A 19,531-nucleotide genomic window follows, 5' to 3' on the forward strand; every position below is an offset into this window, starting at 1 on the left:
GGGAAGGGTAAGCTGGGACGAAGTGAGATAGTGGCATGGACATATATACACTACCAAATGTAAAACAGATAGCTAGTGGGAAGCAGCCGCATAGCACAGGGAGATCAGCTCAGTGTTTTGTGACCACCTAGAGGGATGGGATAGGGAGGGTGGGAGGCAGGGAGATGCAAGAGGGAAGAGATATGGGGACCTATGTGTATGTATAGCTGATTCACTTTGTTATAAAGCAGAAACTAACACACCATTGTAAAGTAATTATACTCCAATAAAGATGTTAAAAAAAATTAAAAAAAAAAAAAAAGAATCCCTGTTCCAGCACCTACTATGTGTCAGCGCCATGCTAGATGCAGAAGACACAACAGCTAATAAAGCAGAAAAAGTCTCTTTTCAGAGAACTTATATTCTATAATAACAACTAAACATAAATCCTTTTAAAATAATTGATTCTGCTTAGTGATAAGGAAATAAGGTGGTTATGATACAGAATAAGAGAAGGAAGTATTTTGGGCAGTGTGGTCAGAGGAGGCTCCCTAGTGGGTGATATTTAAGTTGAGACCTGAAGGATGAGACAGACTTGGCCGTGGAGGACTAAAGAAAGAACATTGGGGAGGGGGGGGGAGGGGGGGTGGCAGGGAGAGCAAGCCAAGGGTTCTGAACCCTTGGTGTGCTGAAGGACATGGTTAAAGGCGGTCAGTGTAACTGAAGAGTTGAAGAAGTTAGAGGCTGGGGAATAAAATGAGGCTGAAGAGGAGGCAGGGGGATATGACACACGCACTGCCAGATAGGCAGCATGTGGCATCACAGCATTTTGGAGCACTCTGCTGTGGCAAGAGCAGAAACAACAGACCAGTTACTAGACACTGTTGAGATCCCTCATTGATAACCTACTAACAATCAGTCATGCTGTCATCAGCACCAGCCCCCACCTGTTTCCTGAAGGTGGCACTTGCTCCCTGGATTGGCAGTGAGCAGAGGTCCCAAGAAGGGCTTGTGCCCCAAACAGCTCCCACAGGGCTGCCTGAGACCCCACCCTGGGGCCTGTGTGGCTTCCTTTCAAGTGGCAGCTCATGGAGGGCAAGAGGCTTTTCATTTGGCAAACCCAGTGTTGGTGCAAAGACCTGAGAGGTGATGCTTTCGAGGGCTCAGAGTGTGGCAGAGCAGATACCAGTCCTGCCTTCCCCTCACGCTGTGTGACCTTGGGCACATGTGCAACCTCTCTGAACCTCCATTTCCTCATCATATTGTGACGATGAAACAAGAGGACAAGTCTTCTCAGGAGGCTTCTCAGGCCACTGAATCCTCCCCCCACTTCCCCTCCTCCCAAATCTATATAATTTAGTTATGCAAAAAAAAAAAAAAAAAAAAGAGTTGGCCTAAGACAGTAGTAGTAGAGATAGAGAAGACAAATTCAAAATATATTTTAAAGATAGAACTAAAAGTACTGGGGCAAAGGGGGACAATGAAGGAGAAACACAGGACGACACCCAAGTTTCTGACTTTGGAAACTGGGAAGATGGTGGTGCCATTTCCTAAGATGGCCAAGATGGGATGTGGAAAGGCAGATTCAGGGAGATGGGATACAGAAGCAAAACAAGAGTTCCTCCTTGAGCATGAGACATCCAAAGAGACGTCAAGGAGGCAGTCAGATGTGGGGTCTGGAGGTCAGAGAGGTCACTGTTAGACATATACGTACACTGGGGAGTCATCAGCTCATTGACGGCATGTAAAGCCCTGGGAACAGATGAGCATGTAGAGGGAGAAGAGGGCCTAAGCCACATCCTGAAGAACTCTCCACATTCAGAGGTCCCCAAAAGAAAGAGATGCCCGCAAAGGAATAAGGAACGGCCAGTAGGGACGGCGGAAACCAAGTTAGGAAATCTAGTAAGACAGGATAGGAATGCATCCATTGGAGGCAGCAACACATAGGACTTGAATGACCCTGAGAAATTGCACAAGAGTGATGGGAAAAGATATCAGACTGTCAGAGTGAAGAGAAAATGAGTAATGAAAAGCTACAGTACATCTAGACAATTTAGAAATTCTGCCTTAAAGGGGGGCAGAGAAATGGGGTGAGAGACAGACAGGGATATTAGGGTATAGGAAGATATTTGGCTCTTTAATTTTTAATATAGGGGTACCAGAACATTAATTCCTTCAGTCGTTCAGAAAATACGTATTAAACACCAGCACAACATCCTTAGGCAGCTTACAATCTACCAGGGGACAGAGGCAATAAACAAATACTCATATACTAATTTCAGGTGGGGAGAAATGCGTTGAAAACAAATAAAGCACGTGAAGGAGATAGAGAGTAACAGTGATATTTTAGATGAGCCAGGGGGCCAGCTCGGAGGGGGTGGCATTTGCGGGAGAACTAAATGAAGTACAGGAGCAGGAATCCTAGACAGGAAGGGGTTGGGAGGTGAGAAGAGATGGAGAGGAAGATATGGACAATATTCTTGGCAGTGGGGGGCATCATGTCAGGGCACAGAGAGAGGCCGGTATGTCTGGGGCACCTCAAGAGATAGGCAGGGTGGGAAGAGATGGGGACAGAGAGTTAGCAAGGGCCTTCAGTACAACAGGGCTGAGAGTTCGAACTGTATACTGTTTGTAGGGAGTCCACTGCAGGTCGTATAAAAGTCTAACACAGAAGGATCACTGTGACTGCCGTGTGAACTTGGAGCAAGAGGTACATAGCGGAGGCTCACTTAGGAAGTGGCTGCAGAAGTCCCAGAAGACTTGGTGGTGGCCTGGGCTTGGATTTAGGAGTGGGGGTGGGAGATTAGGAGCACTTGGATTTGGGAGGGATGCTAATAGCTCGACTATGAGGTGGGAGAGAAAGACGGGGATCAAGGATGACTCCAGGTTCGTGGCTGAGCAACCGGGTAGAGTCGTTGCTGAGATGAGAAACAATGCAAGAAGTGCAGGGTTAGAAAAGAAATCAAGACTTGGGTTTTGGACCTGTTAAGTTTGAGATGTCTATTAGACAACCAAGTAACGAGATAAAACAGGCAGCTAGCTGGAAAGCAAGGGAGAGACGGGGATTAGAGGTAAGCATATGAAATCATCAACATGTAGATTTAAGGTATTTAAGGCCCTAGAAATGAAGGAGAGCACCTATGGGGTACATTAAGATGGGAAAGAGGTCAGAGAACAAAGGCCTCGGCGCTGCAAAGTTTAGGGGCCAGGAATGGGGAGAGACGGATCCAGCAGAGGAGACAGAAAAAACAAGTGAGTTGTGAACAGAATCAAGATGGAGGAGCATCACAGAAGCCAAGGAAAGAAAGAATTTCAGGAAGGAGGGAGTGGTCGACCATGTCCTGGGCTGCTGAGATAAGTGCCGGCTCCAAAAGAAAGTGCAGGTGCTTCTGTGACTCATGATGAATGAAAAATGCTCTGAGATAACATTCCTTCCCCATAAGTGTACTCAGACTACGTAGTTATCTGGAATAGGAACCTTCAGTTCATCTAGAACACCAAGGCTCTATTTCCATGAATGCCTCATCACATGGCAAGCCCTCCTTCAGGATTCTCCCAGCCAGCAACCCAGGAGATCCCTGTGTCTGTGAAATGGCAACAGCTCAAAAATGGGGAAGCAGACAGTGTTCAGAGCCAAGAGAATCAGATATGCTAGAGCAGGACAGAACTCTTCTACAGGTTTCTACATTTTTCTAACTCACAGCCTGTAAGAGGAAAATTAACAAAATTATTCCTCCCATCTCACATGCTAACTGAAACTGTAGAATAGCTGCATTTTCGGCAATTCTGATTTATTGTTTCTAACCCCTTTTTTCCCCCTCTATACTTTGTTCATGTTGCAGTCCCTGACTTTTAAAATCAGATTTATTGAAGTTTAACTTATATACAGTAAAAATGGACCCTTTCTAAGCTGGATGCATTCTGACGAACATAAACAATCACGTAACGTCCGCCACAATAAACACACAGAGCATTTCCATCACCTCAGAAAGTTTCCTTCTGCCCTTCTTCAGTCAATCTCCTCTGCTCTTCAATGATCTGTCCTCAGCAAGCAAGGATCTAATTTCTGTAATTTACAGTTTTGCCTTTAGAGAACGTCACATAATTGGAATCAAAAAGGATGCAGCCTTTTATGTCTGGATTTTTCACCTGGCACAATGCTTTTGAAACTTAGCCATGTTGTTGCCCCTATCAGAAATTTGTTCTTTTTTGCTTCTGAATAGTATTCCACAGTGTGGATGTACCACAGTTTATCCATTCACCAGTTGATGGACATTTGTTTCCAGGTTTTAGCTATTATGAATAAAACTTTCTATGAACTTTTGTTAAAATGTCTTACGTGGACACAGGTTTTCATTTCTCTTGGGTCAGTACCCAGAAGTGGGATTGCTGGGCCATGTAGCACCTAGCTTTTACTAAGAATAGCTAAATACTTCCTGAGCACTAACTTTGCATCATGCAAAGTTCTAAGCTCTTAACAGGCCTGATATTATATAGTTCTTAAAACAGCAATCAAGTTATTACTGTTCTTGTTTTACTTACGAGGAAACTAAGGCACAAAGGGGTTAGGTCACTTGCCCGCCATCACACAGCTAGTGTGTAGCAGAGCCAGGATTCTCAAAATTCAGGAATTGCAGGGCAAAGCACAAACTATCAACTATTTTGCTTTGCTGCCTCCCTCAAGTCAAAGGAATGATGTCTGAGAGAGATCACAAAATTCTGACACTATATGGCTTGTGGCCAAACATAGCCACTGCTGACTATTCCTTCCCTCCCTTTAAAATCATGACAATGAATACACTGGAACTCTGAGGGTCACTGCAATAACGACATGTCATTTTAAAGTCAGAACTTTATAGGATAATGTTGGGAAATGCTTTTAACTGTGTCACAGAATTTTGTAAATATTAACTTACTGGTGTTTAATAACAACTCTAGGGGGCTTCCCGGGTGGCCCAGTGGTTAAGAATCCACCTGCCAATGCAGGGGACACGGGTTCGAGCCCTGGTCCGGGAAGATACCACACGCCGCGGAGCAACTAAGCCCCTGCGCCACGACTACTGAGCCTGCGCTCTAGAGCCCGCGAGCCACAATTACTGAAGCCCGCATGTCACAACTACTGAAGCCCGCGCGCCTAGAGCCTGTGCGCCGCAGCAGGAGAATCCACCGCAATGAGAAGCCCGCGCACCGCAATGAAGAGTAGCCCCCGCTCACCGCAACTAGAGAAAGCCCATGCACAGCAACGAAGACTCAATGCAGGCAAAAAATTAATTAATTAATTAATTAATTAAATCTATTTTTTAAAAAAGAAAACAACTCTAGGGGAAGCTAAAGTCAGCCCTCCTCTTTCACCAGCATGGCAAACACTCAGAGTTAATAACAAGGCTCTTTTGGAGACGTCTCCACTCTCATGACATGAAAGGCCATGTCAGGGGAAAAATACAAGGACTCTGGAATCAGATAGATCTGTTTTCAAATTCTGGCTCTGCTTCCTAGTGGACAGGTGCATACAGACCTCCTCACATGCAAAAATTGCTGTGAATAATTCCTAATTTGCAGCACAGCCATAAAGATTCAATAGTACAACATGGGTGAAAACTCTGAACATGGTGTCTTACATATTTAATAAACCCTTCCTTTCCCTCCTTCCTTGTCTCTTCCAGAATGTACTGTTGAGCCTCTGAAATTAGCGAGATAGAAGTTGGTTACTTAGCAAAAACCTTTATCGGTTTAACTTTTCATCCAAGTAGCAGCAAAGGAGAGACTGGAAAGTGGTTCTTTAAAATTTCTCATCTTAAAAAAAAAGTTATGCCAACTTTGCATTTTACTTCACGATATAATGAAATTATTTTAATATAAAAATGTTGTATATTTACCTCCAGCTAAGTAACTTAGCTTTCTCTGGAAAATTTTAAGGATATTTGTTTTGGGAAGATCTCCCCTGATAAATGGCGGCTTTATTTACATGCTGCCACACTGCCACTTACCAGGGATATGAAGACTCCCAATTATAAAGCATGAACCCACGAAGTCTTACTAAGACTTCAAAAAGATTTCACGCACTTGGGTCATTACTGGCTACTGTCTGCAATCTCTTTACATCATTTTAACATCTACCCTACAACACAGCCCAGTTTGCAGTCTTGGCTCCAAAAACTTTTAACTCTGAATTCTCCAAATGAGAAAAACAGCTACTTTCTGTTACCCCTTCATGCAGCCTCCTGGCTACCTGTAAGGTAAAGAGATACTGGTTGTAATCTGCTTTCTGAGACAAATCTCTGTAACGGCTACAATAGTAAACATAAATACTGCAAATCTGGAAACATTTTTCAAATAACAAGAAGACACGGGACAACCATGACCTTAAGTAAACTGGGATGACAGAGGAGTGATAGTTTTTTGTTGTTGTTGTTTTTTATTTTTCAGTTACATATTTTTTTTTTCAGATTATTTTCCATTATGGGTTACTACAAGATATTGAATATAGTTTCCTGTGTTATACAGGAAATCCTTCTTGCTTATCTAGTTTATGTATAGTAGTGTGTATCTGTTAATCCCATACTCTTAATTTATCCCTCCCCACACCCTTTCCCCGTTGGTAACCATAAGTTTGCTTTCTATGTCTGTGAGTCTTTTTCTATTTTGTATATAGATTCATTTATATTATTTTTTAGACTGACATATAAGTAATATCATATAATATTTGCTTTCTCTGTCTACTTTGCTTAGTATGATATTCTCTAGGTCCATCCATGTTGCTGCAAATGGCAATATTTTATTCTTTTTTATGGTTGAGTAATATTCCATTGTGTGTGTGTGTGTGTGTGTGTGTGTATATATATATATATATATATACACACCACAGCTTCTTAAGCCAATCATCTGTTGAGGGCACTTGGATTGTTTCCATGTCTTGGCTACTGTAAATAGTACTGCGATGAACACTGGGGTGCATCTTTTCAAATTAGAGTTTTTGCCTTTTCTGGATAGATGCCCAGGAGTGGGATTTCTGGATCATATGGTAGATCTATTTTTAGTTTTTTAAGGAAATTCCATACTGTTCTCCGTAGTGGCTGTACCAATGTACACTCCCACTAACAGTGTAAGAGGGTTCTCTTTTCTCCACACTCTCTCCAGCATTTATCATTTGTAGACTTTTTGATGATAGCCATTCTGACTGGTGTGAGGTGATACCTCACTGTGGTTTTGATTTGCACTTCTCTAATGAATAGTGATGTTGAGCATCTTTTCATATGCCTGTTGGCCATCTGTATATCTTCTTTGGAGAAATGTCTACGTAGGTCTTCTGCCCATTTTTTGATTGGGTTAGTTTTTGGTTTTTTTTTTTGTATTTAGTTATATGAGCTGTTTGTATATTTTATATATTAACCCCTTGTTAGTCGCATCCTTTGTAAATATTTTCTCCCATTTCAGAGGTTGTCTTTTCGTTTTGTTGATGGTTTCCTTTGCTATGCAAAAGCTTTTTAAGTTTGATTAGGTCACATCTGTTGATTTTTGCTCTTCTTTTGTCTTGGGAGACTGATCTAAGAAAATATTGCTATGATTTATATCCAAGAATGTTTCACCTATGTTCTCTTCTAGGAGTTTTATGGTATCATGTCTTATATTTAGGTCTTTAAACCATTTTGAGTTTATTTTTGTAATATGGTGTGAGGGAGTGTTCTAATTTCACTGATTTGCATGTAGCTGTCCAGCTTTCCCAACACCATTTGCTGAAGAGATTGTCTTTTCTCCAACGTATATCCTTGCCTCCTTTGGCGTAGATTAATTGACTGTGGGCGTGTGGGTTTATTTATGGGCTCTCTATTCTGTTCCATTGACTTTCATGTGTGTTTCTGTGCCAATACCACACTGTTTTGATAACTGTAGCTTTGTAGTACTGTCTAAATTCGGGGGGGGGTGTTATGCCTCCAGCTTTGTTCTTTTTCTTCAGTATTGCTTTGGCAATTCTGGGTCATTTGTGGTTCCATATAAATTTTAGAATTATTTGTTCTAGGTCTCTGAAAAATGTCATGGGATTTTAATAGGGATCACATTAAATCTGTAGATTGCTGTGGGTAGTATGGCCATTTTAACAATGTTAAATCTTCCAATCCAAGAGCATGGGATACCTTTCCATTTCTTTGAATCATCTTCAACTGCCTTTATCAATGTTTCATAGTTTTCAGCGTATAGGTCTTTCACCTCCTTGGTTAAGTTTATTCATAGTTTTTTGTTGTTTTTGTTTTTTCCCCCAGTGTGATTTTAAATGGGATCATTTTTTCACTTTCTCTTTCTGATATTTTGTTAGTGTAAAGAAATGCAACAGATTTCTGTATATTAATCTTGTATCCTGCTACCTTGCTGAATTCATTTATCAGTTCTAATAGGTTTTGTGTGGCATCTTTAGGCTTCTCTATATAGAGTATCACGTCATCTGCAAATAATGACAATTTTACCTCTTCTCTTCCAATCTGGATACCTTTTATTTCTTTTGCTTGTCTGACTGCTGTGGCTAGAACTTCCAGTACTATGTTAAATAGAAATGGTGAGAGTGGGCATCCTTCTCTTCTTCCTGAATTTGGCAGAAAGGCTTTCAGCTTTCACTATTATGTATTATGTTGGCTGTGGGTTTGTCATAAATGACTTTTACTATGTTGAGATATGTTTCCTCTGTACCCACTTTGGTGAGAGTTTTTATCATGAAGGGATGTTGAATTTTATCAAATGCTTTTTTTTGCATCTATTGAGATGATCATATGATTTTTGTCTTTTCTTTTGTTAATGCGGTATATCACATTGATTGATTCGTGTATGTTGAACCATCCTTGCTACCCTGGAATGAATCCAACTTGATCATGATGCATGATCCTTTTTATGCATTACTGGATTCAGTTTGGTAATATTTTGTTGGGGATTTTTACATCTATATTCATCAAAGATATTGGCCTGTAATTTTCTTTATTTTGTAATGTCTTTGTCTGGTTTTGGTATCAGGGTGATGGTGGCTTCATAGATGAATTTGGGAGTGTTCTCTCCTCTTTAATCTTTTGGAATAGTTTGAGAAGGACTGGGATAAGTTCTTCTTTGTATGTTTGGTAGAATTCCTCAGTGAAGGCTTTCAGTCCTGTACTTTTGTTTGCAGGGAGTTTTTTTTGCTTTGTTTTGTTTTTTTAATTACAGATTCTATTTCACTTCTAATGACTGGTCTGTTCAAATTATGTGTTTCTTCTTGACTCAATTTTGACAGGCTATATATTTCTAGAAACGTGTCCCTTTCTTCTAGGTTGTCCAATTTGTTCATAGTATTTTCTTATTATTTTTTGTATTTCTGTGGTATTGGTTTTTATTTCTCCTCTTTCATTTCTTATTTTGTTTATTTGGGTCCTCTCTCTTTTCTTCTTGGTGATCCTGGCTAGAGGTTTGTTGATTTTGTTTATTTTTCAAAAAACCAGCTCTTGGTTTTATTGATTTTTCTATTGTTTTCTTGATCTCTGTTTTATTTATTTCCTCTCTGATCTTTATTATTTCCTTCCTTCTGCTAACTTTGGGTTTTGTTTGTTCTTCTTTTTCTAGTTCTTTTAGGTGGTAGGTTAGGCTGTTTAAGATTTTTCTTGTTTCTTAAGGATGGCCTGTATTGCTATGAATGTCCCTCTTAGAACTGCTTTTGCTACATCCTACAGATTTTGTAAGGTTGTGTTTTCATTGCCATTTCTCTTGAAGTATTTTCTGATTCCCTCTTTAATTTCATCGTTGACCCATTGGTTTTTTTGTAGCATGTTATTTAGTCTCCATGTGATCATTTTTTTTTCGTGTTTTTATTTCTGTGGTTTATTTCTCGTTTCTTTCTGTTGTGGTCAGAAAAGATGCTTGAAATAATTTCTATCCTCTTAAATTTGTTGAGGCTTATTTTGTAGTGTGTGGTCCATCCTAGACAATGTTTCATGTGCATTTGAAAAGAATGTATATTCTGGGTTTTGGGGATGTAGTGTCCTGTAAATATCAAGTAAGTCCAATTGTTCCATTGTATCATTTAATGTCTCTGTTGCCATATTGATTTTGTCTTAGAGATCTGTCCATTGATGTCAGAGGGGTATTAAAAGTCTCCAACTATAATTGTATTCCTGTCAATTTCTCCCTCTATGTCTGTTAGTATTTCTTTTATATATTTAGGTGCTCCCATATTGGGTGCATATGTTAACGAGTGTAATATCCTCTTCTTGTATTGACCCCTTTATCATTATACAGTGTCCTTCTTTGTCTTTCTTTGTGAACTTTGTTTTAAAGTCTACTTTGTCTGATATGAGTATTGCTACCCCTGCTTTCTTGTAGTTTCCATTCGCATGAAATATCTTTTTCCAACCCCTCACTTTCAATCTATGTGTGTCTTTCAGCCTAAAGTGAGTCTCTTGTAGGGCAGTATGTTATTGGTTCCTTTTTGTTTTTTTCTTAAATCCAATTGGCCACTCTATTTTTTTTGTTTGGAGCATTTAGTTCATTTAAAGTAATTCTTTATAAGTATGTATTTATTGCCATTTTAAACCTTGTTTCCAGTTGATTTTATAGTTCTTCTTATTAATTTCTTCTCCTTTTTGTTTTTCCTTTTGTGGTTTGATGGTTTTCTCTTGTATTATGCTTGAGTTCCTTTGTTTTTGGTTTTTGTGAATCTATTGCATAATTTTGATTTATGGTTACCCTGGTTTTTAAGTATGTTGACCCATAACTATACCTACTGGCTTTAGACTAATAGTCATACAAGTTCAAACACATTCTAAAAGATCTACATTTTTTTACTCCCCTCCCCCATATTTTGTGATTTTGATGCCCTATTTTACATCTTCATGTTTATCCTTTTGCTATTAACTGTAGTTATAATTGCTTTCACAAAAATTATTTGGTTGTTTTTTAATCTATGTACTGGCTTATTTAAGTAATCTTCAATCAGTTTATATATTTGCCTTTCTTATTGTGAGTCTCCCTTTCCTATAGATTCTTGACTCTTTTCTACTTAGAGAAGACCTTCCAATATTTCCTTTAGGTTAGGTTTAGTATTGCTGCACTCTTTTAGTTTTTGCTTGTCTGAGAAATTCTTTATCTCTCCTTCTATTCTAAATGATAATCTTCCCAAGCAGGGTATCCCAGGTTGTAATTACGTTTTTCCCTTTCAGGACTTCGAATATATCATTCCACTTCCTTCTGGCCTGCTGAGTTTCTGTAGAGAAATCATCTGATAGCCTTATAGGGGTTCCCTCGTGACTGACTCTTTCTTTTCTCTTAGTGCTTTTAGAATCTTTAACTTTTGCCATTTTAATTATGATATGTCTTGATGTGGGTCTGTTTGGGTTCATCTTGTTTGGGACCTTTGTGCTTCCTATACCTGGATATCTGTTTCCTTCTTTAGGTTTGGGAAGTTTTCAGCCACCATTTCTTCAAATACATTTTCAATCCCCTTCTCTCTTTCTTTTTCTTCTGGAACCTCTATTATGCATAGGTTGGCGTGCTTTATATTATTCTATAAATCTCATATGTTGCTTTCTTTTTTTTTTTTTCATTTTTCTTTCTGTCTGCTGTTCTGTTTGGGTGATTTCCATTATTCTATCTACCAGATCACTTATTCATTCTTCTGTGTTATTCAGTCTGCTATTCATTGCTTTTAGATCAGTTTTTATCTTGGCAATTGAGTTGTCTAATTTTGATTGCTTCCTAATTCTAGTTTCTAGTTTCTTGTTACAGTGACCTGCATTTCTTTCTTAATTCCTTTAGCATTTTTATTACCTCCTTTTTGAACTCAGGGTCAAGTACACTGAGTTTGTTCTTTCAGGGGATTTCTCTTGTTCTTTTAATGGTGAGTAGTTCCTTTGCTTTTTCATTTACTTACGTTTCTTATATTTACATTACTTACATTTCTCTGTCTCTATGAATAGGAGAAATAGTTATCCACTTTGTTCTTGAAGGGCTGTTTTTATGTGGGAGCATTCCTGTGCAGGCTGTGAGTCCAATATTTTTGGTGCTAGGGCTGTTTTTGGTATGAATGCCTGCCGCATCTTTCCTCAGAGTGTGCTGGGCATTATCCCCTCGATAGGGGGTTGACTGCTGTTCTGGTGTCCAGATCCTGCACTGGGTGTTGGGTGATGCCTCCTCTTTGCTCCATGGCTGTCACAGCCCTGTCAGTGGTGAGGTTTGCTCTCCACTTGTTGCAGTAGAAGTCCTGAGGGTCAGGTTCAATAAAGCTCCATTATACTTAAGTATAAGCTCTACCCCCAAGGAGGTGAGCCCTGAAGCAAGTGAGACCCATTGTGGTCACGGCAAACCTATGCGCTACCCATGCAGGTGTCCAAGATTTTGCCCAGAAGCAGCCCAAGGTCACATTCCTTTCTCTGTTGTATTCATCCCAGACCTAGTACTACGCTGGTGGAGGAGGCCGGAGCATCGCGGCTGCAGGAATTGAGGTGGTTGTGCTGTGGCCTGGGACCTGTGCTGCCTCTGTGGGCTCTTCCTGGACCTGTCCACCCCAGATCCAGCTCCAAGCTGTGGTGTGAGGTGGACTTAACTACTGCACTCCTGCTGAGAAAGGAACTGCTGCATACTCCTATCCAGGGGCTGTCCACCGAGGACATGGGATGCTGTGAGGCCACCAACCAACACGTGTGCACGCCAACAAAGTCCACTGCTGCCCAGATCTGGCCCCACTGTTGGAGGGCTGATAATGAGCTCAGATGTCAGCCCCACCCCAACCCTGTACATGCTCACAAAGCCTGCACCACCGGAGCCGTGCCCTGCTGTTAGCAAGCTGACAGTGGGGTTCCGTTGGTGGACCACACTTCAGGCCCTCCAGCCTGTCTCCAAGCAGCTGGACCAAGTCCTCTCCCAAGGTCCCTTCGCTGGAGTTTCAGCACTTTAGCACATACTAGCAGCCCTGCCCGGCGTGCATTTCAGGCTGGGAAGTGCAGCAAGGTGGCAGTAGTCAGCGTCAGGGCTGGTCTCTCTCTGCCCTGACTGCTAGCAAGCCAGCATGTACACATGCCTCATGAGCAGAGTCCAGGCCCCTCCAGCTCCCTATCTGTCCCAGTGGGCCTCCCAGCAGACAGGGGAGTTTCATAAAGCAAGGGCCTGCCTGTGTGGACACTCCCTCCTTTACAGATCCCCCCAGGGGTGCTGGTCCCATCCTGATGCCTTTTTTTTTTTTTTTTTGGTCCTACTCAGTTACATGGGATCTTTCTTTCAGCTTTGGTCATTTAAGAGATCTTCTGCCACTGTCTGGTTGGTTTTTTGTGAGAGTTGTTCTACTTGTAGATGTAATTTTTGATGTGCTTACATGGGGAGGTGAGTTCTACATCCTCCTACTCCGCCATCTTGATCTCCCCAATAGTTTTTTACTCAATTGAAAAGACGTTAACATATTAATCCTGAGAAGCCAAAGGATTTAATTCAGCTATGCTAGTGGATGTGGTTGCTCAGTTATATATGCATTATGATAAAGGAAATAATTTAGTCCTTAAAACATATTTTTATGAAAGAGCATTTTCATTTTGTCTTAAGATAATGCCACATGCCCCCTTTCACTGATGCCACGCACACTTGTAAGTATGTTATTCAGAAGTCCCTGGATATTATAAATACCCTGAGCAACATGTAAAGTCACAGAAATCTTGCTTTCATTATTTTGTCATCAAAATCCCCTTGACAAACTTTTTTTTTGCCCCCTCAACTCTCTCTCCTGGAAGGCAAGGGTGGGAATTCCTTGTGTATGAGATCTTGACCCACAGCACAGTGGGCGGTCGACAGGTAACAATAACATTTGCTCTCAGAAGCTACTTTCAAAAGGAGTGAATTATTTTTAGCAATCCATGTGGGCTAATTGGTGAATAAAAAGTTAGGGAATTTCAATTCAACAAATATTATCTAGGTCCCCATTACATGCCAGCAAGTTACTGAAAGGATACGGGCCTCGTTCTTCTAGAGCTGACAGTCCAAGGGGAAGGGGAAGGAGGGTGGTTCAAATATAAAGGAAGGACATCTTACCCAGGCTGGATGGGAGAGTGGCAGGAGCCATTAAAGGCCTCTTGGAGGCAGGAACATCACCTGAAGGATGAGGAGGCATCAATAAATACAACAAACAAATATAAGGGGGCCAGGCTAGGTAGCAGAAAGACCAGTCAGGGGCATCAGAACTGAGTCCCATACCTGCTTTTGCAACAACCAGGATCTGACCTTGAGCAAGCCATTTGACCTTTCTAGTTCTCCTTTTCCTTATCTATGATATGCAATGGTTAGATTATGTCAGTTGACCTTAACCCTTGCTGTGCATCAGAAATCATCTGGGATCTTTCTAAAATTCCTGGATCCTTCCCCCCAAAATGTGGTTTTAATTGGTGGGGCAGCAGTGTTTTGGGCCACAGCTTTCCAGGTGATGCTAGCCTGCAGCCCAGGCTGAGAACCACGGGCTGAGATGAGCTCTCAAGCCTATGGTTCTCTGCCCTTAGTGCACAATAACATCTTCCCAGTGCAGGCTGCATTCCCAACAATTAGGCGAGACTCTCTGGGGAGGTGGGACCCAGGCATCGGTATTTTTGAAAGTTCCCAGGCTGATTCCCTGGTGCAGCCCAGGTTGAGAACCACTCTTCTAGGCCCTCTCACGACTTCAGTTTCCTATATGGCCAGTGAAAGATGGGAAAAGGAAGGAAAAGGAAGGAAAGAGAAGCCAGTTTCTCCCGTAAGAATGAGAATTCTTATGTCAAATTAAAAAGAGAATTGAGTGCCAAAAGCCCCCAATGGATTTTATATAGAGTTGTAACACACAGTAGGGTTGATTTTGGACATGTGCATAATTCATGTTGATGCATGACAGGTAGAAAACGTCCACTCCAAAATGCTCTCAGTTCTAAATTCAAAATTCCAAGGACTACATCTATAAAGTGACTCCATGGTGTGTTCTCTGCAATACTTAGAATATGATTTGCATGGTTGACTGTAATATGAACATTATATTCCCTACCCCCAAGGTTACTTAAATCCACTTATTAGGCAATGGTGAACTAAACAAACAGTAATTAGAAACACTCCAGACTACCTTTTAAATCTGTTGCTAAATTATATTTTGCCTGCACCAAACTCATACACACAGCATGTCTACAAGCATCATGAAACCAGAGCCTCAGAAATATTTACGTTAATAAGAGCATAAGCCACCTCTGGGCCCTCACACGGGATTCTTCAGGGAAGTAAGGGCTCCTTAAGATGAGGGCTGTTCATTACTGTTATTTCTCACATCTGGGTAAATAAAGCACTGCCCACATGTGGTTAGAAATCCCAGGAGAAAATGAACTCTCCGGAGGTCTGGAAACGAAGAACACCTCTGATCAACTGCCTCATTTCCTGAAATGAGTCAGAAATGAAAGTAATTCTTCAGAAGAGAACATCTGCATGGTGACGCAGCTTATAAAATAACGCCAGATAATACCTGTGACTAAGAGGCTGGGCCTGGGGAAGGAGGAACGGCCTGGACAACAGGGCTGGGGCCCCTGCACTGCACTTAATCTTGGAGCTGCTGCTGTTAGCTTAGAGGGTCTGCAAATCCAGTGAGCGGCTGGGCGCCCTGGTCTCAGCTGTAAATCTTGATTAGCGGTAAGAATGCTCGCATGCCATCAGAAAGCTTGCCCCTCTCCAAAGGGTCGAAGCAGCCAGAAAGGATGCATATGTTGGTGTGGACAAGGAAACAGCAATGCTTACAAGAAAGACAATTTTGCTTAACTAAAAATAGTCTATGCCTGCTGATTTGGAGAGCCTTTCTTCCTGAGGAGGAAGGACCGCTGTACAGAGACGACCTAAGGCTGCCCAGGGAGGCCCTTCCTTCACATTATGCAGGAAGGAGAGGTACTGGCATATGGTCAGGGACTGGAGAGCAAGAAAGACAAACACCTTTCACAACAACAACTCCAGTACGAACCACGAGACAGGAAGGTGAAAAACAACGGCTGTCGTCACCAAAGTCGGATGGCAGTTATTTTTATTAGGTGGGCCATTACTATTCTTTCCGTAATGGGTATTAAAAAGAAATGTATCTCCATAGTTTATAATGCTGGTGGGGGGCTGAGGAGGCTGGAAACAATCTAAATGCCCATTAATAAGTGACTAGTTAAATTTAAATCTCGTACATACACAATGGAATACAATGTAGCCATTTAAAAGAAGGCCAATCCAGAGCATGTGCAGACCCAGAGATATGTATTTCATGATACATGAAGACAGGAGGAAAAAAGGCTCCTGGACTCTGTATAGTAAACATGCATGTACATGTATTTAAAGAAGCTGCCTTAGTGTAGGAGAAGGGGGCTAGGAGAGTGTCATTCTTCCTTTTATACCCTCAATACAGTCTGAATTATCTTTTCAAGTACCTACCACCCCACTGCTGTTAAGTAATAGGCATTAACTAGGAAGGCTATTTTTGGTTTCTTCTTTGTACTAGTCTCTCTATATATAATTTAAAACAAATGAATGTTATTTTAAATAGATATTATGGGCTGAACTATGTCTCCTCAAAATTCATATGTAGAAGCCCTAACTCCTGGTAAATCAGAATGTGACTATATTTGGAAACGGGCCTCTCAAGAACTGATGAAGTTAAAATGAGGCTGTTAGAGTGGGCCCTAATCCAATCTGATTGGAGCCCTTAGAAGAGAAGGAAATATGGACACACAGAGAGACCTCAGGATGTTCACACACAGAGGAAAGACCATGTGAGGACACAGCGGGAAGGTGGTGTCCACAAGCCAAGGAGAGAGGCCTCAGAAGAAACCAAATCTGTTGACACCCTGACCTTGGACTTCCAGGCTACAGAACTGTGAGAAAATAAATTCTGTTGTTTAACCCTCCCAGTCTGGTATTTTATATGGAAGCCCTAGTACACTAACACAGTACAGGCATTCCTCATTTTATTGCACTTCACTTTACTGCACTTTGCGGATACCGTTGTTTTTTACAAATTGAAGGCTTATGGCAACTCTGCATCGAGCAAGTCTATTGGCACCATTTTTCCAACAGCATTTGGTCACTTCATGTCTCTGTGTCACATTTTGGTAATTCTCACAATATTTTAAACTATTTCATTATTGTTATATTTGTTACGGTGATCTATGATCAGTCATCTTTGGTGTTACCATTGTAATTGTTTTGGGGCGCCACGAACTGCACCCACATAAGACAGCAAACTTAACTGATAAATATTGTGTGTGTTCTGCCTGCTCCATCAACCAGCTGTTCCCCGTCCCACTCCTTCTCCCCGGGCCTCCCTGTTCCCTGAGATACCACAATATTGAAACTAGGCCAGTTAGTAAGTGAAAGGAAGAGTCAAGCAATGTGGCAAACGTCATTGCTGTTATGATAAGAAAATGCCACAGCAGCCACCACCCTGATCAGTCAGCAGCCGTCAACATCAAGACCTTCCATCAGCAAAAAGATAATGACTTGCTGAAGGCTCAGATAATGGTTAGCATTTTTTAGCAATAAAATATTTTCAAATGAAGGTATGTACCTTGTGTTTTTAGACATAATGCTATTATACACTTAACAGACTACAGTATAGTGTAAACTTAACTTTTATATGCCCTGGGAAACCAAACAATTTGTGACTCGCTTTATTGCGATGTTTGCTTTGTTGAGATATTTGCCTCATCATGGTGGTCTGGAGTCAAACCCACAATTATCTCCCAGGGATGCCTGTATATACATAAATAGATGGGTGAAATTCAAACTAACATAACATGGAGACAGGCGCCCAAAAGTCTTCAGTGGGTCAAAACCCCGCTATGCCTGCTGTGATGAAGATGGCCTCATCTGGCATGTGAATAAATTGGGGCACACGATGCATCTGACTAGATCAGGGTAACCCCATTTAGTGACTTGGGCCAGGACCAGAACAGGTTTCCTATCTCAGTCAGGACTCAGTCTGCTTATGCCACTTACCTTTTACTTAACAAATCCCATAACTCAAAGGAATAGAGCTCAAGATATGTTATTAGTGTCCTTTAAAGGCTTGGCTTATATTCAAAAGGCTTTCTTCTTGTGCTGATAACTAATGAAAAAGAAGGTGTAACTGTAATATTATTAATCAATTTAAAAAATAAAAGATTTGGTACCAGGGTTTGTAAAAAATTCAAAAAACAAACAAAATGCCATATTTCTGCACCCACCTAATTTTTTTATAGCTTAATACATGTGGTCTCAGGTCACAATGCAATATATTAAAAGTATGATACTCCTAGGCTAAAATATCTTTATGAAATTGTATAGATTTTTATAAATTAATCAATCCTCCCTTTAAAAATTAGAGTTTAGTGATAAAAGAGATACGAAAGCCACAGACTTTACCTACAGATTCTATAATGCAGAAGTGGGCTAAGATCGAGGCACATGAAAAGAAGATCAAAACTTGAAGCTAAGTATTTGGTACAGTCAGTTCAGGCCACGTTCTGAGGAGGGCAGACTCACTTTTGCCTTGAATGGTTAGGGAAAGTTTCAACAAGGGCAAGAGCTCTAAACCAATCTGGTATTAGACACATAAAGGCTAAGGAGAGGTAATACATCCAGGTCTGCCTTGCCACTGAGTATAAAGTTTTAAAGGCAAGAACTATGTACCTAAGACCCTAACAGAGTGCCTGGCACATAGCAGGCATCTGCCAGAGCTGGGGCAAGGGAAACAGTGGGGGAAAGTACACAGTATGCTCACCTTGGGGTCTGTGGTGCAGGTTCTTGTAAGGAGGTTATGGGATATAAAGTTAAAGCAATTGGGGCCAACCTGTAGACTGACTGAAGTCTGGGGAGTCTTTAAAGGTGTTTCTGAAAGAGAATATTATAGAACACAGATGGGACCAGCAGTGACGTGCAGAATGGACCAGAGAAATGACAGGGAAATGACAGGGAATCAATCAAAGGGTTAATCAAAGGAGGTTAATCATGTAATCTATTGGGAAAAGTCTCAGCTTCCTAATCTATAAAATGGGCATCACACTACCTATCTCCATAGGGCTGTTATGAATACTGAAGTTGGGCATAACACATGGCCTGACAGTAAGCACTTAAGAAAATATAATTGCTATTATTATCATAATGACTATTCCACACTGAAAAATAGAGAAGGAAATGAGTGAGAGAACAAGTGTGAGGTGCAGAAGCAGGGTATGTCTCCTTGGGCTCTCAAGTCCTTTAAAAAGAGGATGATAATGGCTTTTTTGGAGTGGAATGTACTGCATTTATTCCTTAGTTCTCCAGAACTTAATACATCAATACAGGAGAACCAACACAGGCAAATCAGATGTCTGAAATGATCTTTAAAATCAAGATACTCCAAAATCAACTTTTAAGTTGCCTTTGTATAAAAGTAACTACATGGGTTAAGGCTAATCAGTTTTGAAACACTAAATTAATAGACTCAGGTATAAATCCAGAAGAACAATTTTCATAATGAAAATGCCAATGCCTTTTTAATTAAGGATGGACTTGCCAACATAAAAGACTTCAGATAAATGAGGAATTGTTCCTTTCTCTCATAAATGAA

The 19,531-nt window shown here is 40.9% G+C and overlaps 1 protein-coding gene across 3 annotated transcripts in view; it reads right to left on the bottom strand.

The window, feature by feature from the left end:
- ANO6 (anoctamin 6) overlaps window positions 1–19,531 on the bottom strand; it is a 224,993-nt gene that overhangs the window by 164,534 nt on the left and 40,928 nt on the right. For 2 of the 3 annotated variants that reach the window (XM_061206583.1, XM_061206585.1), the window contains exon 2: window positions 14,002–14,061. The exons of the other annotated variant lie outside the window; for it this stretch is intronic. In XM_061206583.1, the coding sequence (XP_061062566.1) occupies window positions 14,002–14,061 (60 nt within the window). The remainder of the gene's footprint in view (window positions 1–14,001; window positions 14,062–19,531) is intronic. 3 annotated transcript variants of the gene reach the window in all.

This window comes from Eubalaena glacialis, chromosome 11 (genome assembly GCF_028564815.1).
Source record: "Eubalaena glacialis isolate mEubGla1 chromosome 11, mEubGla1.1.hap2.+ XY, whole genome shotgun sequence".
NCBI classification, from domain to species: domain Eukaryota; kingdom Metazoa; phylum Chordata; class Mammalia; order Artiodactyla; family Balaenidae; genus Eubalaena; species Eubalaena glacialis.